General features: G+C 33.5%; 3 protein-coding genes across 3 annotated transcripts in view; 2 read left to right on the forward strand and 1 right to left on the reverse strand.

Annotated features, from left to right (window-relative positions):
- Positions 1-17,048, reverse strand: part of LOC130612143 (zinc finger protein Gfi-1b-like) — an 81,613-nt gene extending 64,565 nt beyond the window's left edge. The window contains exon 1 of the mRNA XM_057433440.1: positions 16,816-17,048. The gene's annotated coding sequence lies outside the window, so the exon portion shown is untranslated. The remainder of the gene's footprint in view (positions 1-16,815) is intronic.
- Positions 15,151-15,735, forward strand: LOC130612074 (peroxisomal membrane protein 2-like). Its single transcript, XM_057433364.1, has one exon. The coding sequence runs from the start codon at positions 15,151-15,153 to the stop codon at positions 15,733-15,735; it is 585 nt and encodes a 194-aa protein (XP_057289347.1).
- Positions 17,049-20,052: 3,004 nt separating the features above from the next.
- On the forward strand, positions 20,053-22,672 carry LOC130612076 (glutamate receptor ionotropic, NMDA 2B-like). The gene is made up of 4 exons (XM_057433365.1): positions 20,053-20,082; positions 20,529-21,010; positions 21,433-22,288; positions 22,505-22,672. The coding sequence occupies exons 1-4, from the start codon at positions 20,053-20,055 to the stop codon at positions 22,670-22,672; spliced, it is 1,536 nt and encodes a 511-aa protein (XP_057289348.1).
- The last annotated feature ends 3,954 nt before the right edge of the window (positions 22,673-26,626 follow it).

The following is a 26,626-nucleotide window of genomic DNA, read 5'->3' on the forward strand; positions in this document are numbered from 1 at the left end:
CGTCTATTTTTGACATTGTATATAAATTATAATAATTCCCTCGTTTAACTTTACGTGGCTTTACTAAAAAATTATTTTATGTGTGAGATATAAACAGATACAAAACTTAAAAAATAGTTACACTGCTAAAGAATGGTTAAAACAACTCCTTAACCAGTTATAATGTCAGAGAATTTGGTGTGATAGTAGGAGGGAGCGTGTTTAATAGGTGATAAATAATTATTCCTACTCATGCAAAAACTTTTTCCTTCTGATGTGGCTTCAGAAGAATGAAATATCTTAAACATTGATTATGTTTATTTTTTCTGTTTTTTCTCTACATTAAACATATACGGGAATGGCTAAATGAAGTTTCCTCTTGTCTTCAATGAGTATTTATTAATTGGTAAATTTTACTTGCGAATAAAAGTGATATTAAGGCTACCTGAACTTATATTATTAGTCGGGTAGAGATAGGACACCTGGATATCAAGAAATTGAAAAAAGCGTCACAAACAAACTACTATAAAAATTTCCGCGCTTAACCACTGGCGAACAATGAGAAAATTCTATTTTTTGCGCACTTGGATGCGCAAAAAGTTGTACGTGGTCACTTCAGTAGATGTGTATGCGTATGACTGTATTAACTCAACCCAGTAAGACTATTCAGTCGGCCGTTTATAAAATACTTTTTTTTGCTAAGCTGCATTATTTGGTTATTACGCAAAATTACCGTTGAAAATCTCTATGAAATCCTTTTAATCGGGAAAACATAATAACAGGATTATCATTAGAGCAACGCAAATTTATAATAATTCTGTAAAATTCTGACATGTGATTGATCTGATTTTCAATTACTCCGATATTTACTCAAAAATCGGATTTTCGTGCAATTTTTGACTTTCTTTTAAGTGAATTATGTAAAAACTGGAAATGATTTTAAATAGCTTATATTTGACAGTCAAAATCTTTGTACATAATGTTAAAATTCGCACTAAATTTAAATTAATTAAATTTTAACCCTACGGACGCTTTTTTTGAAATAACTCTTTAATGCTATGTTCCATGGCTACAATACTTAATGAGTTTCAATAATTATCTATTAGACACCTGCATGCAAAATTTTTAGGTCCCATACCTTTCAGAGGCTTTCATATTGGCTATTACTCGAAACTACCCTAAAATTTTCTACAAAACCCTTATAAGAAAGAAAATGTAATAACTTTTGTTAGGATTATGTTTAGAACTTGAAACTTACAACACAACTTTGCCTCATCAAGAAGAATTTTAGGGTTTTACCCGAAAAACGGTAAAAACATGATTTTCGGGCAATATTTGGCAATTTTTCATACCATCTATGTTAAAACCAAAAAATATGTTAAATAAGTTTTATTTAGCTTTAAACAGAATGTAAAAATTCCCTCTAGAACTAAAGTAATTGAATTTTAAGCAGATAGTGGCATTTTGAACGAATTTTAAGCTTTTTATGACGTCACAGAAAATGTGCTGACGCAAGAAAAATTTATTGCTGCCATTTTGCTCCTTTTGTGACGTACTATAATTGTGCCAAGTTTGATTCAAGTTGGACAAGCCTATGAAAAGTTTTTTGGGAGGGGGCAGATTTCGCTTCGAAGTCACGACGTGATTGGTACTAATCAGACAACGCTTACATTGGGATGCATATTTCAATTACAAATATTTCTCAATGGCTAATTTAAGAAAACCAAAGTAGCAAAAGTGGGAAAGTTTGATTTCGCAGTTAAATGCCAATTAGATTGACTTATGAAACATTGCTATGCCTAATTTTAATGTCAAATCACTCAATCCACATACGATTTTGACCGCGAATTTGGGAACGAGATGATTCAGACTATTGTTTAGATAATTGGATACAGGAAGCCCTGTTGTTGAAACTATCTGAAAGCAAACTTTAATTACAGGTTGTAAATCTGTATTGCTTCATCTTTATGTCATTTAGAACACAATAAGCAGTTTATCAATATTAAGGAAGGAAAATCAATTTGACAGCACAATGAATATTCCACTTATTCTTACAGGGACAGAAAAAATATTGAAGTCTTTCGCGGTTATCAGCATTTGATAAATAGGTGCTAAAATTAAACAGCAACCAATGTTTGAGTCATAATGTCTCCACAGTACAAAGTCACTATGTTAAAAGTATATCTCATGAGTAGAAGTAATTTTAGCTGATCTGAAGGCAAAAATGACGTGGCGTGTACTATTTTATTAAGGGGAGGAATAGACTTAACTTCTTGTATTTCTTATGTACCAAAAACAACGTTTGGCGTATAGTAATACTATTTTTAACGATTTCAATTGATTAGTACTGTGATAATGGATTACAAATTTCTCTTTTTTCTCCTTTGTTCGATCAAATCCAGATATTTCGTGAGAACTTACTGATATATTTTTAGCTGATATACTTGTTGCAAATTTTGGAACAAAGGTTTGAGAATACAACTTTAATTCCCATAACTCGTGAAGATATATTCCTGAGAAAATGATTTTATTTATCTTTATGTATTGGTATTTTCTGCAAATTTTGCATTAATTTAAATTTTTCTTTAATACCTTTGTTCTCGTGTAGACAAAAGAATAATAAAATAGGCAATTAAAAATTAATAAAACCTACAATTGAATTCCTTTTATTTTTAAAATCTTACTTTTGACAGTTTCTGATTGAAATTGTGTAATGCAAAAATGTCAATTCCTACATAAAAGACTGACGAAGTTACAAATTACTGGTAGTAAAGGCTCGTTTTTATTGAATTGCATTTTTCCCTTTGAACAAAAATCTCACAAAGGTTTTAGATTTTACAGGAATTAGAGATGTTGTCCCAGTGGGCATGTGCTACCATAAAAATTCGTTAACCCTTTGAGGTACTGCAGTCAAGCAGAAACGAACCTCAAAACCAGTAAAAAGAACTTGCAATGCAAAATATATTAGTTTTATAAATTTGAAAGTATTTTTACCACTCACTTCTTTAGTGAGGTTTTGGTACTGTGTTGAGAAAAAGAGCAGTATATATAAAAGACACGAAACATTCCAACACCATATCATTTAAAAGGACAGGTGTTGTGGCTAAAGTGTGTGGAACCTTGGTAAATCATTACCATAATTAAGTCCTACCTGAAACTAAAAAAGCAACATTATTATACACAGAGGGAAGATCAAGATTTCGATATCTAACTTACTTTTACAAACCCACTGAAGACATTTACACGTTAATTTCGGCAGGAATCTAACGAAAATAATGGCTTACAGTACACTAGCCCCAGAGTAACATCGTTAACTTTAAAACAAGGTCTTTGTATAAATCATTGGGAGGCTACTTTCAACAAATTAAAGCTATAAAAGAACTACTCTTTTCAAAAAAAAAAACCCTTTAAGTATCATAGTAAGTAAACAACGGTGGCATCATAAAATACAAAAAAACAACTGAAGTGTTAAAATACAATATCTAAAACTTACTAAATTGTTTAGAAACGTTCACACAATATAAGTCATTATTATTCCAATAAAAGACTTATTATTAAAAATTAAAGACTTCTACTTCTACGGCGTGCGTGTTGAGAGCTTGTCGACAAAAAAAGATTAGATTAGATTTTTAGACATGAAAATTAAGTAGATATGTTACACTGAAATAACACATGTTTAAGTATATATCAGAGAAAATAGGAAAGTAAAAAGAGTAAAATTAAAAATGGATCTTTTCTTCTGGAAATCCAGTAAAATAAGTTTAGATACCTATTTAAATGTTTTGAAGAGGAACATCTATATGCGATTTGTTTAGGTTAATTGTAATCTTTATACGCACCTTGGTATGAAATAGTAAAATAAATAATGTAAAATATTCATTTAAATGATAAGTAGTGAATTTTTTTAAATACTGATATCCCTTTATTAGCAAAATCTTTTTCAGATCTTTTTATCATGAAGTAACAGGACCCAAGCTTAAGAACACGTAACCGCCTAAGATACAGAAAAACACACATCAGTTTTTGTTTTGAATAGCAACCGTCAATGTACTAGGGAATATTAAAGATAGTATTACTAACTAGGCAGTGATTACTAATCACCGAAACACGGATCCTTCTGCCATAATCATCGATTATCGTGTGTTATCATTGATTATCACCATGAATGACTTTTAAGGGAACAAAATATATTAAGACACTCCTATATTTCTATGGAAGAGTTTTTTTCCCGGATTGAAAAAGTATCATTACAGGCGCTATCATCATTGCCTTATTTTCTATCTTGTCTAAATCTACAAATTATTATTGTTATTGGCGAAACTGATTGTGCTCATCCTTTAAATGAAGTATAAACAAGAATTATAAATATCATCAATGCAAAGGTTGTCTTGATTTTAATGTTTTGGTGGTGTGAAATTATAAATTTGCTGGAGAAACACATAACGTTCATATGTAATATTACAAACTCGGCCTTATCACGGATTTGTAGCCTTAAAGGAAATGTAAGGAACTCAATAAACACTTAACCTTCGAACTCTTTTTTTACGAGGAAGTAATATTTTTTAAAGCAGTGTACTTCAAAACTGCCTTACTGAAGAAAAAATCGTAAAAAATCAGTTATTTACTTATAGCATTTTTATTATTATTTCCCTAATAGACAATCATTTAAAATACAAAAAAATCCTCTAATCACGCTTTTTCTGCATTACCATTTTATCGCATCCACAAAATTATCTTAAAAAACGTAAAAGTATTGGGGTGATTTTTCGTATCAATAATTGCAACTCCTCTGCACTCAATCGCGACATTATTATGACTTACACGGCGCTGCTTTCGTCTAAAGGGAAATGTAATTCTTAGTGGACGTTGTTCCCTAAAATTTCGTCAAAATCAACTTGGTAAAGGACAAGCGATTTTTTTGCATATAAAGTGTGGCCATTATCTGAGCGTACATTGAGACATTAAATATTACTAACTAGATAAAAACCCCATTAGGACGCATGGATATTTATAAATGTCAATCAATGACTAATTTAAGGGAAACCAAAACAGAAACAAATGGAGGCGTATGATTTCACTATAAAACGACATATACCATTGCTTTGTGGAAGAGTAATGGTAGTTGCAACGTTCTTCCTTTATTTTTACCGCCTTTCAATAGCTATTTATTGCGCTCAATTGCATTTCGCGGATTCATTGTTTACATGATGAACGTGACAGTTGACATTCACTTTGCCAAAATTTGCGTTCACTTCCAGAGTTCAATGATAAAATGTTAACCTAGTTTAGAATGAATAACGAATATAGGTAGTCTCAGCCACAAGAACAAAGATAATTTTATCACTTGAATATAAGCGCCTTTTGTATCATTGAATATCTCTCCAGCAATATATAATGATATTTAATGTGTCTTCAGCAGCATTTAGTATCTGTTTATACATCACGAAGACTCTAAGTCGCCATAAGCTACTTATCAGCAAATATTAAATAAGTTGGGATCGAATATTGAAAATTATTCAGTCGAGCTTGTGATGCTCGAAGAAGCGGAACTAAGTCGAATATCATTAAAACGAGGCTGATAAATTTCGATATTCGATTTCACTGAATCCAGCACACGTTTTTTTATCCTCTAAAAAAAAGAAACAATATTTTGCAGTCGCTCTCCCCCGTCAATATTCTTTAGAATTAATTAAGTTGTGTTTTCTTCGAGCCAGTGAAAAGATAAAAGAGTGTTAAATATTTAGACGTCCAAAAATTTTCGATGGAGCAATTTGCTTACGGGTAACTGATAACTACCCTTATGGCATTGACATATTACTACTGCTTCGTACATAATATTTTTAACATCACTGAATTTATTGTTGCCTACAGTTAAGTTGCATGGTACGAATAAATAAGATTGTTGTACTAAGAGAATCTAATAAATAGAAATACACAAGCTACAAAAATGATACCGAATACCCAGGCGGATCCTTTAGGTACTGTTGGCATACTGATTGTAACTTTAACACTTCGTTTTTACCTTTCTGTTTACCTATTGCGACTAGCTCTACACGCTCTTGTTCACTGATGTTATTGACGATGCGTTTTACTCGTTGTTGCATCTGTTTCTTTAGCACAATATACCGCTGCTTTTCCTGCACAAATAAGCTGAACTCAAAGTCGTTTACGAGCGAGTAGTCTGATACTCTCATGCTTCTGTGCCTTTACCTCTAACCTTCTCGAAGCATTCCTCAGACCTTATAACTCCTGTAGCTATACACATCGGTGCGCCTAGACCTGTGGCTAGTGCTCCGAGTCTGCACCTAGTAGTGATCATGCAAACGCCTTGCAATCCATGATCACAATACCAAACCCACTTACTATGCATCTTGAACTTTTTTGCGAGTGTATCACTCTCTTTAATCCCCTTGTGGAGGTAATTCGCAATTTCTTCAATTTTTTTTAGTCTGTATGTCTGTTTTTCATCCTGCATGCTGTCGTCCTCAGGCGCAGTAGGTGATAATGTCGGATATAACTTCACACTATCCATACTTTTTCTATCAGCACCTGCATGGTAATTGCTGTAAAAGCTACATTTTTGTCATAATGGTATTTCACTGGAGACTGTCTGTTAGCCTCTTCAGAGGAAGGGAGATAGCGGGTAAAAATTACATGTAATCATAATTTCGTAGGTTGTTTCTCTGATATTGAGTATAGCAAGAATCGTAGACTTTTTACCAACAGAAACACAATAGTGGTTATTCAGCTGAGGACAGACAAGTCGTAGTCAATTGTACATAACAGTCTTGTACCACTTACCACAGTCGCCCTTCGTGAAATAGTTGCCATCAGCCGGCTCCGTACGACTCCTCAAATCCCATTGCTTACGGTCAATCGAAACACGAATCCTACAGAGACCATTCTTGCGCACAAAAGCCATGACTTTTCCCTTGACTTTTGCGTTAATATGTGCCGCTATATCTTCAATCGTATACAACCTGTTCTTGAACGTGATTCAGGTAAAATTGTGAGCTAGCCCCACTTTTGTGATAATGGCACTGTTGGTGAGCAACATGTTAAACCACGTAGGTCGAATACTGATCGACGCAATCCTCGTATACTGCCCTAGGTAATTGTCGAAAAGCGTGGGTGTAACGATGTCTGTCATACAGAGTCGTTTATATTACTTCTACAAGAAAAGATGAACATTGACTCGTATAATTCAAGTGCTTAGTACAAAGTTGAATCAGGGAGAATGGCCCCTGCCTATCACAAAGTTAAAACACATATCGACATGCAACGCGCGTATACCAGTGGTATTACCAGAGTTTACCAAATATCCTAACAGAATCCTAAAAACAGGCAGGGCAGCCGTTGGGGTACTGGAACATTCGGGTCAATTTCACAACGCATTGTGCTACAAAAGCACTGGGATTTCTATAAAGCATATGACGGATCTTCAACACTTACAAACACACTATTTTGCTTCCATTGCTACTACCATGTGCAACGTATATGGGAAGTATGAAAGTAAGCATGCCTTTCGATGATGGTTTCAGCTGGTACAAGAATCCTTACTCAACATTTGGATCTCCAAAAGTGTGTTGCGAGTAGATTTAGAACAGTAGGTGCTATAATTGCCAATTGTGACAGGTGGCAACATGTTGAGGGTGACTACGCGAAACTCATCATGCCTACAAGTCAGGGTTTTACCTCTTTAGGTTGACCAAGCTTGGCATGTCCATAGGAGTTTATACAGTGTTGATACTTGAAAAGGTTGAAGCAGTTTTCACTCTTTCCGGCAGCCAAAACATGCTTTCCTGTATGTACAGCTTGAACATCCGAGGACAGGATCCTAGAGAAGTGTATAAAAAATATGATGCTTTTACTATTATTTTGTGTCGCCCTGCTCAGTGGCAGCGTAAGCAGTGGAAGCACCGGAGCACGGCGAGAAAGGTTGGCCAATTAGACCCACTTGCCTGATCTGGGAGGCAGTAAGCCAGATGGCACCGATATAAGGTGCCGTGGGAGGTAAGCTTGTAAATTGTCTGACTGGGATCACTTGCTCATCCCCACAAGATCCGTGCTCATATAAAGCGTGAAGGAGATACATCTCAGTAATTTCTTTTAAAATCACCCGTTGCCAATTTGCAGGTTGCTTTGTTTTCACATTCAGTTTTGTAACTCCCGCGTAAATTATAAAAGTAACGGTTGCTCATTGTTATTTCTGCATAATTATAAATTATTGCTCTTATAACGCCGTAACTGCTGCAGACGTCGAGACTTTGTGCAATGAACACTCACATCCTCGTTTCAAATGTGCTGATCTCGGGAGATTCTTGGGATTCTTGGGATTGAAGATATCCTTACCTCTTGCAGAGCGCTCAAAATAGCTGAGGAAACTCGTGCTAAAATACTTGCTACGGGGTGGGCAAACCATGCAAGCCTTAAGAAAGGTAAAAATTTGTACGATCTATTTGTCACATCGGATGCTGCTCTGGAGATTACTGATTTAACGAACCCACAGATCAGATTCGTCTGTACAAGACTCTTGTCATCAAACCGGTTTAGCGCCAGTTTGTTCACCCTTGGGGTTTGCTTTTTCTGCTGGATCAGCACAAAGTTTCGTAGTATATAAAAAAACAAAAGTTTAGTTAGTTATTTGCTCAATGTTTGTTATATTTTGACCTTGTATTAGTTTTTTATGTCTATCGTATTTTATGTATTTTTACTTACTTGTAGTTTGAACCTGATCTTTGATCCACTACTTTTCGTCGGTGCGGCTTCTAGCGTCTTCATCAACACATTCCTTCAAGGTACAGACTTATCTTATCATTGACGCAGCAAAATGTCTTTTTTCACCTTCTTTAAAGAGATTGGTCGTGAAAAAAATATTTAATCGAGGCTTTGGAAGAAAAAGGTAAACAAATGTCAATGATAAAAAGTATTTTATTTTGAGCCATAGATAGAAAAGGATTTATTAGCAATACTAAATAAGCTCAGACCTTGGTAAATATATCATTAAGATCTCTCTTAGCCAGGCAGAGCTAGATAGCTTTTAATTGACCTGTTGTTGTGGTCCAACAAATCTTACTAAGGTAGAACATAACATATAAACAAATAGATTTTGTAGAAAGATTGAGGCTTAAAATGATTGAAAAATAATATCACAAAAAGAACATAGAGAGAGCTGAAGTTTTATTAATAAGACTCTTAAAAAACACAAACGCACACTCAAAAACATGGGGAACATCTTTCAAGGAAAAATTTTCACCGAATCAATTGTTACTATTATTCGAAACGTGTGTATACTTCAACGTAATGTTACATTGTAAATACTTGCAATATACGTACAACAAAATAAATTTAAAAATGCTCAAAATATAGAAATATATGAACAATTTCAAGCTAAAAAGAATTATTTATTCAACAGTTTAGCTTTACAATGTTGGTTAAGATTAGGTTAAATAGCAAATATTTGAAATAGGGCTATCACTGTTAAGAAGATCAAATTTTTAGCCAGGGGCAATGACAAGATGTTGGTTACCTTTAGCAAATAAACAAACCAAACCAAAATATAAATTTTATACATTCTATACATAAACGTGTGCAAAACAATAATATCACTTATACTGATTATACTAATACTTAGCTGTACAATGAGAAGAATAACTGAGTCAACATAGATTTTAGCTTGGGTGGGGTGAGATAGACTAATTAAGTAAAAGAGAGAGCGCTTTGAACAAAATTCCATGAATGAATGGACTGTAGTCGAATAGAATTTGAGCCAAAAGATTTGGTGGACACAGTGGGGGATTTATCAGACCAACAGTAGATCCACGAGTCCGATTGTAAAGAAAAGTTACATTTTTCATATGAACCAAATCAGGAAATTTTAAAATACCAAGATTAAAGAAAAGGGAGGTGGAATGGGATTGTTGCTGTTCAAATGAGGTGACTCTCACTGCTCAAAGGTTGAAGACAGTAAATACGGTCAATGAAGTGATGAAGCTATAGCTCCATTAACCCTCTTGAGTTTGATGGCAACCTCATTGATCTGAGATTTCCAACTAAGTTCAAAATCTAGTAAAATGCTAAGTTCCTTATTGCAGTTACTACGGAAGAGTCTTTTGCTGTTGATGAAGATTTTCAAGTCATAGTTTATAGGTTCAAGCTTGTGCTTAAGCAGGATATATTCAGTTTTACTTGCATTCAAAGAGATTTTGTTGCCGTTGAGCCATTGAGAAAGAAACTTCAAATCCATGTTGATTCTTTTTGAAAGGGACTTTAACGACTTGTTAAAACATATTAAGTAAGTCTCATCAGCAAAATGATGAACCAATGAATATTTGATAGCATAATAAAGGTCATTTATATAAATGAGAAGCACATGGACCCTTGCGGGAAACCATGACTAATAAATCTGTAACTGGATTTAAGGAGCAAAATAGATCAAGATACCAAAGTGGAACAGTTTTCTAAGAGGATTGGTCAACAGTGTCAAAAGGCTTCTGGAGGTCAATAAAAACACCACGCATACTGACCATTATTAATGCGTCCATAATATGTGTGCTGTGGAGTGTTTTCGCCTGAATTCAAACTGTTGAGAGGACAAAATATCATGTTGTGATGTGACACGTTTGTAGATCAGTTTTTTAACTTTTTCAATATTAGATAGCAAAGAGATCGGTCTATAATTTGTGCAGTCAAGTTTGGATCCTTTTTTAAATACAGGAATAACCTTGGCAATTTTTAATTGGCATGGAAATACACCAGAAGAGAAAGAAAGATTGATCAGAATTGAGAGTGGCTTGGCAAATTCAGATTTGAAAACACATTGAAAAGAGCTAATAATTGACTAGAAATACTAAATGGACCTACAGGCAATACATGAAGCCAATTCATCAATGTCAGTTGGCGAGAGAAAAATCGAAATAGAATTTCTGTTTTCATGAAAATGAGAGAAGTGCTTTGGAGAAAAAGGAATATTGGTATCAGTGTATGGTATAAGCAATAGAAGAGAAATGATCATTGAAGGAATTAGAAATTACAGAGGGATCATTGGCATTAGTGTTATGAAGATTGAGACAGGTAGGAAAAAGAAGATTTAGACTTTTTGGAAGATATGATAAAATTGATGCCTTGCCACACCTTGTGAATACTGCCCAGGTTATCACTGAAATAGCTTGCATAAAATATTTCCTTCTCCACCTGGACAAGGTTACAATTAAGTTTCTATACTGCCTATAACGTTTACTGAGATCATATCTAAAGGATCTTTAGTCTTTATAAAGGATTTATAAAGACGATCACGTTGATAAATAGACTTAATAATACCTTTAGTCATCCAAGGATTTAAATCACGTTTGTGTTGGCGCTTAGTCAGTGCTTTTGTTGGTGCATACTGCTCCAGAAGGCCTTAAACTCTGTTGAAGAATTTGTCGAAAGAGAGGTCTGCATTGCCAAAAGTTATTTTAAGAGTTTGTTCCCAGTTTGCATCAAGAATAAAACTTTCACGATCAAAATTTTTTCAATCTCTGACACCAGTCTTAACATTAGAAAGAGATTACAATGTTTTTTTGTTTGTTTTTTTGTTAAAGATAACGAATTGAGGCAAGTGGTCAGAGATTGTAGTACAGATATTACCAGACATGGTGTCAAGGTCAGATGCGTTAGAGATTATATTATCTATAAGAATACCGGGGGAGTTTGTTATTCTAGTAGGAAAAGTGATGTGAGGAAGCAAGGAGAAAGGGAAAGTTAAATCTAAAAATTTCTCGACGGGTTTATCTGTGTCACAGTTTAAGCACTTAATGTTAAAATCCCCTAAAAGAACCAGCATTTTCTTTTCTTTAGAGACAACTTTTAACAAATACAGTGAATTGAAATCAGCTACCGACATACAGGGATGTATGTAGGTGCATCCAACAACTATACCCCTCCCCCTGTTTTGGGTCATCTCTATAAAAACAGATGCAAGCTCTTTACTTTTGAGCAAGTTGGTTTAATTCAACACGGCATACATAATCGAGTGATGATGATGTATATAAAAGTGCCCCGCCATTATTAGAATTAGAAGGGGTATGTTTAAAAGAATAGTTATGTAGGGAGAGGGAACATTTTGGGTGGAGATCTTAGTCTCAGTAATACCAATGATGCTGAAGTCAAACCCACAATGGCTTATTAGGAGCTTAAGTTCGTCAAGATGGAGCGAAAGAGAGGCAATACTTAAATGCAATGCAGAAAAAATTGTCTTGCAAAACTCATTGGAGGCAAATTCTTCAATTTTTTAATACTTATAGTTGACTCCTCCCATGTCATAGAACTGATTACAAATTTTAGTTGAAAAGGAATTTGATTGCAAGAAGAAAGGTCTCAATAAATTCATTGAGATGGCAGAGAAGCTCTCAATACCATTACAAACAGGGGAATCATTTTGTAGCAGAGAGAAGATTTCTTTGCGACATTCGATGCAGTGCCAATTATCATTTGGAATTTCGTAGGAAGGTATAAACAATATTAGTCAGAACTGATAGCTCCTGGAGAAATTCTTTATTGGCTAGCAATATTGATTTAAATTCTATGTGGTTAGCCCCCTCGAGGGTATAGCTCATGACATGTTTAGAGCAGCTTTTGAAACCTAAACCGAACTAAGATAGTAGATTAGTAAAGCCTTTTTGATATAACTTTTAAAAACGATAACTAGCCACAACTTGCTTTTTCACAAAAACTTCAAAGTTTTTAATGTCACGAGTTTTCCAAGACCGCCATTTTTATTAAAAAAACGTGGTATAATACACCGAGTATATTATAAGGGACACTTTATTAACACCGAAAATCTACAGTTGAATTTTGGCCTTCAACTTTAGCTAGCTATCATCCTTCATTAAAAGGTTATTACTAAAGTGAAGAATAAACGCTTACCTTCGTACATCTATGAAGAATTCATATTCCGTTCAGTATTTCTTGAAAAAAACACGTTTTTTTTTTTTCTATACATACGATAACAACAAATATGGCTGGTTGACCTTCGAGCTTTTTCTCCAACTGATTTCCTTGGAAATTGTGCAGGTAAATCATTTCGAAGGCGAGAATAAGCCCCTGAGAGCTTTTTAACCAATTAACTTTGGCGGAATTCAGTGGATAACCTGATGATTTTCTTAATCTTTTTATGTAAAATTGTCGGGATTCTGTACTGAAAGAATCGGTAATTAGTCATATTGCGAGTAACGCACAAAATGAGCTGGAACCTAGTAACGAGCCTTCTCGCATTGTTTGTCTTAACAATGAGAATTTGAATAAACTAGTCGTTAGCCCGTGTAAAAATCCACAGGTTCGCCCTCCTTGTTATACCGCATATTGCGTACGTCTCGCTACATGCGCAGCTAAGCTACCTTTTTGCGTGACAGACAGACGGCCGGACAGACGTATACATATCAGTATTTTAATATAGATCTCTTATAATAATACGGAGCTTCTGTCTGTGACTTTTGCAAAGTGGATAAAATTTCTTTGATAAAGTCTATAAAATATCGCCTATAAATTTGTTCTGTAAATTAGCAAACTTTGACGTTAAGGCAATATTGACGTCAAAGGAAAGTATATTAAGATTAGTGAAGCCATTGCATTGCACTTTTAAATTTAAGGCTTAATAACATGGAAACGGGTGGAAATAACTGACGTCATCTCCTGCGTGGGTAACTAGGGACCACCTAGGACCAATTTGGGTAAGTTTCCCAAACCTGGGTCCCCAAATCCGTTTCGGAATGGGTGGGTTGATGACGTCATCAAAAAACCTTTAAACCCTAATATCTCTGCAACCGTTTGTCAAAAGTACATAATCCTATACATTTTCTTGATCAGCGTTTCAAGATCTATACGATAGAGGCAACAGGTATACAAATTTCTAAAAAAAAATTATTAGTTTTGACGGGGCCATTGCTGACGTCAGCAAAATCTTTACATCCTTATATCTCATTAACATCAAAATTTTCATCCTGCTTTAGTGGATTTTCCACGGGCTTTATCGACTAGTCTCTTATAATAATACGGAGCTTCTGTCTGTGACTTTTGCAAAGTGGATAAAATATAAAATACATATACATACATAAAACGGTTCTGCAATTTATCAAACTTTAACGGTAAACAATATTAACGTCAAAGGAAAGTATATTAACATAAGTGAAGCCATTACAGTGCACTTAAAACTTTGAGGCCAAATAACTTGGAAACGAAGTGGTGACGTCAATAATTTTTCACCGCGTGGGTAACTAGGGACCTCCTGGGACCAATTTGGGTAAGTTTTCCAAACCTGGGTCCCAAAATCTGTTTCGGGATGGACGGGTTAATGACGTCATCAAAAAATCTTCAAACCCTAATATCTCTGCAACCGTTTCTCAAAAGTACATGATCCTATATATTTCCTTGATCATTGTTTCAGAATCTATACGATGAAGGCAACAGGCATACAAATTTCTAAAAAAAATTTTTGGGGTTTTGACAGGCCATTGCTGCCGTCAGGAAACATTTTAAACCTTTATATCTCATTAATTGCTTATTAAAACCACATGATCATATACGTTGTCTTGATCAGCAGTTTACGCTCTACACAATAGAGGCAACGTGAAAACAAATTTCCATGAAAAAATATTTTGTTGTTGACAGATTGTTGCTGACGTCATCAAAATTTAAATAATGGTTCTTTTTACTGTTATTCTGTCTAAGTGGATTTTTCCACGGGTTTTATCGACTAGTCCTTTAATATTTTGATCTATGATGAAGAATATAAAGGCAATATCTTCGTATATTGTGATTGCGAATTTTGGCTGATTAAATCTTTTAAATCCGCAATCTTTTCTGAATGATGACGCAATCTTTTCTGGCGCAATAATTTTCTTATTATTTATTGCATATTATAATTACAAATAGTTGTTTTGTGGTTGATAGGTGGAAACATTTAATAGATTTAATAATAATGCTCACGGCTATTATAAGCTGTAATAAAAATTATCCGCCATTTACCTGCAATTGTGTAGTTATATTTGACCTAACAACCTAGAGATCATCAGTCGAATTTTATGGCGTTGTGCTGTGTGATTATTTAAATTCATCACAATGTTATTTAGAATAAACTTTTTGTGTCTTCTTTAACTTATACATGTACTTTTCTTTTTTTAGTAACTTTAAATTATGTTTCTTCGAAGTGCAATATTAATATGTTACAAGAACGTCAAAAAGATGAAGTATATTTTATTTAAGAAGCAGTTGGGAGTGACAAACACCGCCATTGGTTTTATACTGTACGGATGTGGAGATTTGACAGGACAGCTATGTATCGAAAAGCAAAAAAAACTTAACTACCGGAGATTATTCGCTTGTGCTTTATGGGGTGGTCTGTCCTCAGGTCTAAGTCATTTTTTATTTAGGCTAATGCATTACATTCCGTGCTTCAAATATTTCCCTCATCGTCAGTCAATATTTTTGTTTTCAATTATATGTCCATTGGAAGATGGTGTGTATTATGCTGCCACAGGATATGTTGAAGGTCAAGACACGAGTTACATCAAAGAAGAAATCAAAGCCAAGTTTTTGCCTACTTTGTGCACTGACGTTTTCGCATACTATCCCTTCTTGTACGTAAATGTTCGATTTGTCCCATACCATTTGAAAGTGACAGCTAATAATCTGTACGCCTTTGGATGGAGCATATTTTTATCGTATATGAAGCATGATGTCGATAATCAGTTACATCAGCAAATTTCGGAAAATAATTAAATTCTGATGTTCATACTCTCCCACCAAATAAAGCGGAACTTCAAAGATGAGATTACTGTTTTTAGGCCTTTAGTAATGTGATACGTGTTAAAACAGAATATGATAGAAGCAAATATAGACTTATACATGGTGCTGAAACCTTCAAAAATGCAAAATAAAAATGAGAAATAAAGTAAAAAGCTATATACGAGACATAAAACTTCTTCCACGGTATTTATTTCCTTATTAGCGATTTTGTAAACCCTTTTCAACTTACAAAATTTAATACAAAACCACCTTCCTTTCAAATTTTTTTTCACCTTACTGCATACTTGGTTGGCAATTTCAATATAACATCGTTCAACATTTATTTTGTTGTATGTGACACAATGGTACGGCATGTTTCTGCTAAATTTAAGCTAGACTACTAATATTTTTTGCCGACTAAAATATCTGCTGACTTTATTATTGCTGATAAAACTTTGCCGACTGTTTTTTTTCCCGACCAAATTTTTTTGCCGATTTTATTTTATTTATTTTTTTTTTTTTTGCCAAACACCACTTTTTGCTGATTTTTACAGAAAATTTCTCTCAGTTGTATGCAATTATTCTAAAGTTGACTAAACGTAAACTTTTTTACATACCTACAACAATTTTTGTTGTTGTTGTTTTATTTTAAAAAAAAATCTTTAGAATCTAAACTTTCTTGATCATTTTTGTTTAAAAATTGGTCGGCAAAAAGTAACTAAATTCAAAAATTTAGTCGGCAAAAAGTGACTAAATTTTGCCCAAGTGACTAATATTTTGCCGAATTTTTGTTTTTGCCGACTAATTTTTTTGCCGACATTTTTTTACCGATAAGGTACATGGTACGAGATGTTATATACAGAAAAAATTGTACTGTGTGTTTTGGCCTTCAGCAGAAACCTAAGAAACTTTATTGCTGGTGTTCCTGGAAATATCCTTGGTCTGTGCCCTCTGATCAACAAGTTAAAAATTCTAAAATTTCCTGTCGTTAAGTCAGAAATTTAAATATTCTATTAAACACTTTCATTTGTAATAAAATAACTATCTTTAAAATTGCTAAAACACACCACAAACCTGCTTGTGAGCCAGATGTGTTGATACCAAAAACTCGAGCCCAAATCTTGTTACCACTTTCAGCTACAGCTAACTTGTGCTTGAGACGCAAAAAGAGGGTTTTCCCATGTGTAGATGCGATAGCTCTCAAAGTAAAACAAAAAATCTCAGTTTTTCGAGACCTGCTAATTGACTGACAGACCATGTAAGACGCTGTGAACCAAATGTATACTATGCACCTGATCAACCTTTTCATACCGTAACCAGTTCATGTAATGCAATGTCACAGGCCTATATTAATTAATAATGCGTGATATATATAAAAAAAATTATCAAAATTCTTATGTATTTTCAACAAAAAAAAACTTTATTTAAAATTAAAATATACGAAGATTTACAGTAACACATTATCTAGTAAAAATATTTCTAAGCTAAAAACTTTTATACACGTATCTACAGTAAAATAATTAGTTTTAAATTAAAAAACTGTCTCAAAGGACGATAAAATAGGTCTCAGAAGGACAATCAGCAATCAAAAGAAAATGAAAACCCTGGAGAGATTGCAACAATGGACTCATAAAAACCAAAAATAAATCATACACGATCGGGAATGCTAAAAACGGTTATCAAAGTTGTGAAAAGAAAACTAAGTAATACCGTTTCTAAAAAGTAATACACTTTTAACGTTGGTCATTAATTAACGGATGACTTGTTCGACCAACTCAACAGCTTTCATTTATTAACTTACTGACTTTGTTGACATATAAATACATTTCCTTTACTTTTCTACCTTAAGGAAAAAATGTTTGCGCAAGAAAAAGATTGCGGAATTAGGGATTGCGAATTCATGATTAAAAAAATTGTTTCTTGTCAGAAATACAACAATTCTTACCAGATATCTCTAGGATCTAACTTAATGATTTTAAGCACATAGCTGCAAGTTTTGATGATTCGACTTCATTGCATTCGACCGTGCAGTGCTTTGAAGTGAAAGTTTTAGCCAAAGACGGTCTAGCCCGGCCAGCTAAGGGGACGCTCTTGCTACCTAAATAAAACTTTGTTTGTAGCAGGTCGTGCAAAGATCATGCTAATACTGTATTTCTATTAGTTAAAAATAAAAAGAAAGCATTCCTATTGAATCATCAAAAACTCACAATTGTGTGAATGGACAACCAACCCTACGCGTCCAGTCGATTTTTGAGATTCCGTAGCGGCAGTGAAAATCAGTAAGACTGATAGACAGTAGCTAGCTTTTTAGAGGATGTTCAAAGCTTGGCTGCTCGTATAAATAAATAGGATAAGTGTAAACAACAAAGTCTACGCTTTCTAATTTTTTAGAAAAATGACCACTGTTCATTTTATAGGGAGATTATTTCCGCCCTTTGATGGAGGCTATTTGAAAATGGTTTTTCACCCTAGAATCCTTATTTTTATTTTTATTAAAAACACACGGTGCTTAATTCGTCATTTAGAAAAGACCGTTTATGATTTTACAAAAAGGCTTACAAATGCAAAAATAAATAATAAATGAACTCATTTCTATTGCATTCGGTTTAAGACTTCCATAGCATACCATCAATTTAACGTTTATAAAAAAGTAAAAGTGATAATAAATTTAATAGAATTTTTTTTTTTATTTATTTTTTTGTCAAACTGCAAAAAAAGAAAAGACATATCAGCAGGGATTTTAAAATATATAAGAGCACTGGTAACTAGTGACCTACCCTCTTTTGACCTACCTATATATACAGGTCAACAAAATGCAATCGTTCCATGTTGATGTTATAAAGTGTAAATTATCTACTGTAGTTACTCTTCATAAATACGTTACATGTCCAGGATGTTTATTAGAGTATACGTCATGACAGCACTTTTTCTTGGAGTAAATCTATTCTACATTAGTTGCAAGGAAATTCTTCTTCTACACCAACAGGATGATTTAAACTACAGCTCTGTAAATAACGAAGTCACCAAAGCGAAACCATTTATGCAGAACATTTCGGAAGGAATACTTCCGCTTCTGGAAGTACATGCAAATTATGACAAAATACGTACAATGTTTGTATCTCTATTGACTCCACGACATGACGATTTATTAGAAGCTTTCGGTGGTTACCATTTTGTAAAGTTATACAGTAATACACTAAAGGTAGGATTTCAAATTGTTGAGTACTGTTTAAAAGAATATGCCGGTTATATATCGATATTGTCTAAAGCTTGAGATGGCTCAGTTGGTATATTGAAGACATACCTGCATGGTTATGAAGATTATAAAAGGACTTATAGACAAATAACAAAGACAAACATAACATTAAAATTTTAGAACATTTTTACGACGTTTTTCTTGCTAGTGGGTCAATTTTTCTTTTTTTTTTCGTGGCTTTGCCTTTATACAGTGGCTTTGCCTTTATACAGTTTCCTAAACGCTCTAGAAAATTAGTACTTGATATTTTTTATCAGATGATACTTAGCCACAAACTTTTATTTTCACCAAAAGTCATTTAATTTGATCTAAAGCGGTACTTTCGATGACGTAATCACCAAAAATTAGGACCATTTTTAACATTACGTTAATTTTCTGTTGACTAATTATTGTTCTCCCAGGAATACAGTACATTTCGTCCAAAATCAGAACTTTAAAACGGGAGAGGTGGTATTTGGTATCATGTATTCTTTATATTTAAATTTTTATTGACTTACATCGAGCGTGATCAGTCACTATTTTAAATGTTTTTAACAGGCTACTAGGAACTTGATTGTTTGCATAGACTTTGACACATTCCGACCATGTCATTACAACCACCGGCGCTTACTCGCTATAAGATTCTCCTATTGGATTACCCGGTTTGACAGGTTTAAGAAATATCATATGTTCTTTCCAACGTTGTTGTGACCCATAAATTATAGTCTTCAGTGTGTGCAAATAAAACAAAAGCAGACAAAATAAGTTGTCAGCTAGAATATATTTGTGTCTTTTTAAAGATCAGAATATGCAAAAATAAATAAATATGCAAATAATAAATTTTCACCAGTTAAGATTGGACATACATATTATTGTCATAGTCTGAAGCCCCGTTAATTTGACTGAGAAATGAAAATTCCGCTAGATTAACTGTAGATACATACCCAAGAAACCAGACTCCATCGACGAATTAAACTGTTTCCCTTTTCCCTTTAAACTAAAAGGTTTTTTTGTTAAGAAACTCCTCTATACTTTATGTCAAAAGCATACCGCCATGTATGGTAACATAATTAGCAATGCAATTTTCTGCAAGGCTTTACATATGTGTAGCTAGGACAAAAAATGTATTTTCCTTAGTGATTGGTTTTGACCTAAATCTTAATCCTAATCCCTAGCTTAGGAAAAAAATGAAGGGGAAAACAAAATTTGACGGATTTGGCAGTTTGGGAAGAAGTTCTTTGCCCTCCGCTAAATTCAATTCTTATCAAAATTAAATATCTTTCTTTCTCCGCTAATTTTACAAAATAGTGTTTTAATGAAGTCAAATTCAAATTAAATTTCTCCTAAAATTATTTATTTTTGCTTTTCGACAATTTAAATTGCCGCCATATTCAATATTTCATTATTATCCGCAATTTAAATTCGGCCAATTTCGACAAATTTGCTGCCAATTATACCAACAACTTTCGTAGACTTACTTTAGCGACTTGAAAGCCAGATATTTTAAGTACCCTCAAGAACTACGCTCCATTGTGATTTTTTTTTCTGTTAGCTGTCGTCCAAACACGATGAAAGTTCCGCGTATTATCAAGTTGAATGTGGTGAAGGATTGACCAGCCTTATGATGGATTCTCAATTAACACACTTGTCTATTCTTGTCCACAACAATTGTAGCCATTTTGCCATAAGAACTTTAACATCTGAACTAAAAAGAAAAGGTTTTACTTATTACTGCACAGAAATTTACAAAGACCAGATATCGCAAGACTTTTCTCAAGTTGTTGAGAATGTTGAAATGATGCTTCTTCTGTTGTCTCCATTCGATGCCAACATTTTGCTGGAAAAAATGAATTTACAGAAAATAAGCACACCTATATTTGTGACGACAGGAATACCTATCCAAATATTTACAAAGATGAAATCAACTTACAAACAACTAAGATTAATCAATCTTGAAAATAAGAGACACGATAGGCTATTACTAAATAGAACAGAGGTGACAAGATTTGCAGAAGCATACGATTTAACAGAAACGTAAGTAGTAATATATTTTATGTATTTTCAACAAAAAAACATTTTATTTAAAATTAAAAATATATGCAGCTTTTAGTAACATTATTAAGTTTGACATGCATTAGACTTAGACTTGATAATGTAATACTGTTACGAAAAGGTGCGTATATTTCAATTTTAAATAAAGTATTTTTTTGTTGAAAACACATGAGATTTTGGCTGATCTTATAATAATATATCTAAGAAGTACGAACTAAGTATTTTTGCTTACCCGCTGACAACATTTGTGGAATTGAGTCTTAGCCTAAATTCTCCGCCCACAAAAACTTAAACCGTAAAAGTTCAGAATCAGACAATAACTGATTGAAATGTTCTCTAAAAAGAAAAGAAAACTGTAGTAAACAGGTTTTTTTTCATTCATTTAGTTCTATTTGTAATTATAGCAGTGAAGCCATACTGTTACTGCGAAGGTACTCCAAAAAAATTAAAGATACGTGCGTTGGAACAACCAACTTAGATATCAATTTGTTAAAAAATAGTTGGAGAGTTGTGAGTGTTATTTACAAACCATTTTGCACACTGCTTTCCATCAAACCAGTAAATCATGCGTGTTTGGTGGGTGTACCGTGCAATGTACCTCGTGTTGGTAAGAATAAAACTTCATGGGAATATTCGTGTTGTTCTGGAATGGCAGTTGACTTATTTAATCTAATTGCGCAAGATTTGAATATCAGATTTGAAATGTATATCGCAATAGATGGAGAATTTGGAGGGTTTAACAATGGAACATGGAATGGAATCATAAATGATGTTTATTCTGGTAAAGCTGATGTAGGAATACAAGGTCTTACACCAACCTATGAGAGAAGCAAAGTGGTTGATTTTTCCGTCGGTATTTTGAGCTCTAAATATGTTGTGATTCGCAGAAAAGAATTGAAAAAGAACCTGGGGTTCTTCAATTGGACATTTTTAGAGCCGCTAGACACTTTATTATTGATTGCAATTTTTCTATCAGCAGTGATAATTCAATTTGTACTGTTCATTTTTGAAAATGTTACAACCTGGGTTTACTTAAGTGGACAAAGGTTTGCTTTCCAAGAAGCGTTTGCATATACTGCTGGTCTTGTTTTTCAAAGAGATATAGGAGGTGAGAATCCAACCAGCAATTATGGTAGAGTCTGTGCCATATGTTTTGCTGTCACGATGACAGTAGTGATGTCAACATACACTGCAAAGCTGACTGCAAATGGTATAAACAACTCTGGGGTAGACGACTTTAAAGGATTTACTGATCCGAAGGTATTTTAAACTTTTAATTTTATATTTTGTACTAAAAAACAATGAATAAGCAGTCTCTCATATAAATTGATTTAACAAAGTTCAGCTAAATCAAGCATCAATCACAAGCATCAGTCAGAAAACATGAATAAAAGTGAAGTGCTTGAACTGTAGTGGCGTGAAATACACCAGGAATGAAAGGATTATATCATTCTAACAAGCAATATTTTCTTCTAGATAACAAATCCATCCCCAGCGTTCTCCTTTGGAACAATGGCCAATACTAGTATGGAGATGTTTTTCAAACATCACCCCTCTAACTACTTCCAAGATGTTTACAATTTCATGAAAACTTATTCTGTTGCCGATGATGAAGAAGGGGTCTCAGCTGTAGTATCTGGGTAAGTAATGAATAACTTGTATACTGTATAATTTTTTTTAATTTCTAATTCATTGCATTCAGTCGGAAATAACTTGATTTATTAACTCTGTATAACCTTTGTATATTTGAGTGTAGTAATCAGACTACGTAGTATGTGTGTTAGATTCCTGCTTATGACGCCCTTATGATTTTCTTGGCCACGTGACAAAGCAACTGTTGCTTTACATGCCTTTAATAAATTTAAGTAAGTTGGCCTATAATAATACATTTAGAAAAATCTTTCGGAAAATTAAAGCGAAGTACTTTATTAAAAGAAATGTTTCTGGTATTTTAATGTTCGCAAAAAATGTCCCGTGAAAAAATATTTTTAACTCATAATACATTTAATACATCCTAGCAAAGGTAAATGATTTAAGTACTGTTATTAGCTAAAATATGATTTTGTTAATAATGGTTAATATGGAATAGAATTGGGGTATGCAGTTTGTAATCAATCTCAGTCCTGATACATTTTCCTGATAAATGATGGCATCAAAATCATAGCAATTGTACATTTATAACTGCTCCGCTTCCTCAAAACACGACTTACGCGCTTGCTACGGTCTTGGAGAACATCATGAAATGTCTACAAATTAGAAGTCTCAATTATCACACCCTGTGTTTTCAAACTACATCCAATTAGAAAAATAAAATGAAAAAATAAATGAAAGATTCAAGCATACCATTACATTCTAACAAAGTAAAAACTTAATTTTTTTTAATATCAACATGCAAATTAAATTCAATTCTGTCCTATCTATAAGCATGTATGTAGATTTATTAAAAGGACGAAAAGTTATGACGTCACCGTCATCAACCCTCCGTTTAGCAATACTAATATAGAAAGACACTCTAACTTTTTGATATTTTTAGGTCGAGCCGTAACACAGTGCTAGTAAGCTACGTACGTCGATTTACGATGCATATATTTGTGAAAATGAAACCTAAAATATTTTTTAAACGCTTTCCTAAGGAGTTCTTTACACAGTAGACGTCCATTAATTCGAATGCCGCCTAATTCAAACTTTCCGTTATTTCGAACAAATTGCCAAGTCCCTTGAGTTTAGTTTAATAAAGTCTTATATTTTGAGCTGCCTAATTCGAACTCCGCTAGTTCGAAAATTTCGCTAATTCGAACATTTTTTAGTCCCAAGGCTGCATTATGCTCGTTAATTCGAAATTTTGTGTATCGATAAATAACATTTTATGAAAAAATAAAAACGTTTTCATTTTTATTCATTTTTATTGCATCAATGGTGGCAAAATTTCTTTCAATTTATCAATAAATTGGCAATAAAAGCAAACTACGTTAAAGATTTTTATAAAAAGTTGTAGTAAAGTTGTAATTCAACCTTTAAATGTTTATTAAAATTCTTGTTTTTTCTGAACTTCCGATAATCCGAACATCTGTTAATTCGAACAAATAATTTAGTCCCTTGCGTGTTCGAATTAACGGACGTCTACTGTAGTTTCAAAAAACGACTGAGCTTTTGCAAAAAAATTCTGGACGCCATTTGCTGCTTAATAGCGTCCTTTCCTACTTATCAGCACCCTTGTGCTAAAAAACAGATAGAAAAAACAGAAATCAAGTAAATTACCTTTCGCGAATAAGCCTCTTTAACTAAGGAGAAATATTTTTTGCAAACAGTGCTACAATGATTTTTCACGAGAAATTACAGGTTTTAAATCAGAAAGGATATAAAGGAAATAAAATTTATCTCACATGAGATTATAAAATGAAAAAAAATATTTTTGCAAACATATCACAAAATAAATTTTCTGTAAATAAGAATATAGAAAAACTGAATTTCTGAAATAATTTTTTAAATGTGCTCCCATTTTTTTCAGGACTCTTGATGCGTATATTTCTGATGATTTGTTCACGTTAGAAGTCACTTCACAAGCTAAATATTGCTCAAAAATATCTATATTTAAAGAAAGAGCATACGAAAGCGAGGTTGCTTTCGCTACTCAAAAGAATTCCACAATAAAAGACAAGATAACATTATCGATTCTGAAGTTTAAAGAAACTGGCGAAGTTGCTAGGTTGTACAAAAAGTGGTTCTATGTGCCAGTCTGTAATGAACTTCAAGGCGAAGATAAAAGATTTGGTTTTGAATATTTTGGTGGTTTAGCAATCGTTGTTGCGTGTTCAGTGTTGACCAGTCTTGCTTTATTTTTTATAGAGCATGTCTATCATTGGATAAAGAATATTTGGGTATTTCAAAAACTTTCAGCAATACCAAAATGAGAGAAAGGTGTAAAGCAATTGAAGTGTCTAGAGATCTGATGAATTCCATGTGTTTTTTTAATAGCGTTGTTGTTAGCTATGCATTAAATTATAGAATTTTGTTCACGGGGCTAATGTTTCAATATCGGTCGATAAAGCCCGTGGGAAAATGCACTTAGGCAGAAGAACAATGAAAATGACCTGCTATTTGAATTTAGATGACGTTAACAGGGACCCGTCATGTTTGTGTCATTTATTTACCTGTTGCCTCTGTTTCACTAAATTTCTGCTATTCTAAAAAGAATTTGATCATTTTTTATCAGTATAAAAAATTACGTAACTTGGTTCCCAGAGCTTCTTTTTCATTTGTTGTAATAGAGCGCTTGTTAAAAAAATGATCACCCCTACACCCTATTAAATCGTACAAAGCCTGTACACACTTCATATCATTCGATAGTCAGAGAAAGAAAACTCTGGAAGAAAAAGTATTAAAATAGGTGGAAAATAATAAGCACCTGTACTAAGATTTCGAATAAGACAGCCATTACCAAAACTATCACAATAAATCAACTAACTCCACAAAACCTCACCCTCCTTTTTACAGCACTATTATATCTTTCTGATACCAAGAAGAACACAAAAAAGTCATGGAAACGAGGTTGTACAGTAACTGTTTTTAATATCTACTTTCAAGGCAATAAAATTAACAAGGGTGTTTTGCTGACAACGCAATGTTAATTGGCCGTAACATTGACCATGCACGTATTCATATCAAACAAACTGCATCAAGAGATGACAAAAGTTAACTATCTATGGCTTTTGTATAAGAATTTTTAAATTAAGCAAAAGCTTTTGTAAAACCAAATATTATATTACATTTCGTGTTTTCGTTGTGCGACTATTTTCTTGAGCACAAACATACGGCTATTATTAGTAAAGTTCCTTACAGCTAATCAGAATCTAGAGAGTTTATGAGGGGAAGTTTTAAATTTTCCTATTCAACGAATCAAGCGGACAAGCGAACAAACCAATTTTTGTTATAATGTGTATATAGCTAAGTATCACAGCTTAGAGTTAAAAGTTTATACTTTTTGAAAAATACAAGTTCAAGCTTTTTATTTTTTAGCATGCGCTGACTAAAGCACAACTCATATTCGTTTTAGCTTTATTTCCCCATAATCTTTTGACATACGCCATTACGCGCAGAGAAAAGGCATTCCCCAGCGCGCCCCACAACAAAAAAATCTACTTCAGAGCACACGATTGCGAAAATACAAAAAAATGGCCGTACAGACGCCAGCAACAACCAACATGTTTCGTGGACATTGACAAGTTCGAAATGCGCGAATGTAATGTAGAAACAGCAAATGTAAACAACAAACTTCGAGGTTTACCGTCCTGTTTCGTTATATTTCGTCTATGATTGTATTTGTCGAGATCCAAACCGGAAATGAAAGAGGATTGTATTAAAGAATGGTTCCAACACCGGTCCATCGATATTCATGATGATCATAAGGTGGTGGAATCAGTTGGATGGGTGTATTACGAAGACAGTTTTTCAATGTTTATCACGGTACATGTGATGAACGGGATGTCATCTATGTCCATATCTTGTTGTTTTAATATACTTTATTCTTTTCCAGCAGTGTGTGATGTACTGACATCATTTAGTCTTTTATATTAGACCGGCAATGATGTAGAAACACAC

Source organism: Hydractinia symbiolongicarpus, chromosome 10 (genome assembly GCF_029227915.1).
Source record: "Hydractinia symbiolongicarpus strain clone_291-10 chromosome 10, HSymV2.1, whole genome shotgun sequence".
NCBI classification, from domain to species: domain Eukaryota; kingdom Metazoa; phylum Cnidaria; class Hydrozoa; order Anthoathecata; family Hydractiniidae; genus Hydractinia; species Hydractinia symbiolongicarpus.

Coding starts and splice junctions, on each gene's coding strand:
- LOC130612074 (XM_057433364.1), top strand. CDS start 15,151: ATGTTTCTTCGAAGTGCAATATTAATATGTTACAAGAACGTCAAAAAG.
- LOC130612076 (XM_057433365.1), top strand. CDS start 20,053: ATGCAATTTTCTGCAAGGCTTTACATATGT. Junction 20,083..20,528: donor CTGCAAGGCTTTACATATGT/GTAGCTAGGACA, acceptor TTTTTCTGTTAG/CTGTCGTCCAAACACGATGA. Junction 21,011..21,432: donor GCATACGATTTAACAGAAAC/GTAAGTAGTAAT, acceptor TTGTAATTATAG/CAGTGAAGCCATACTGTTAC.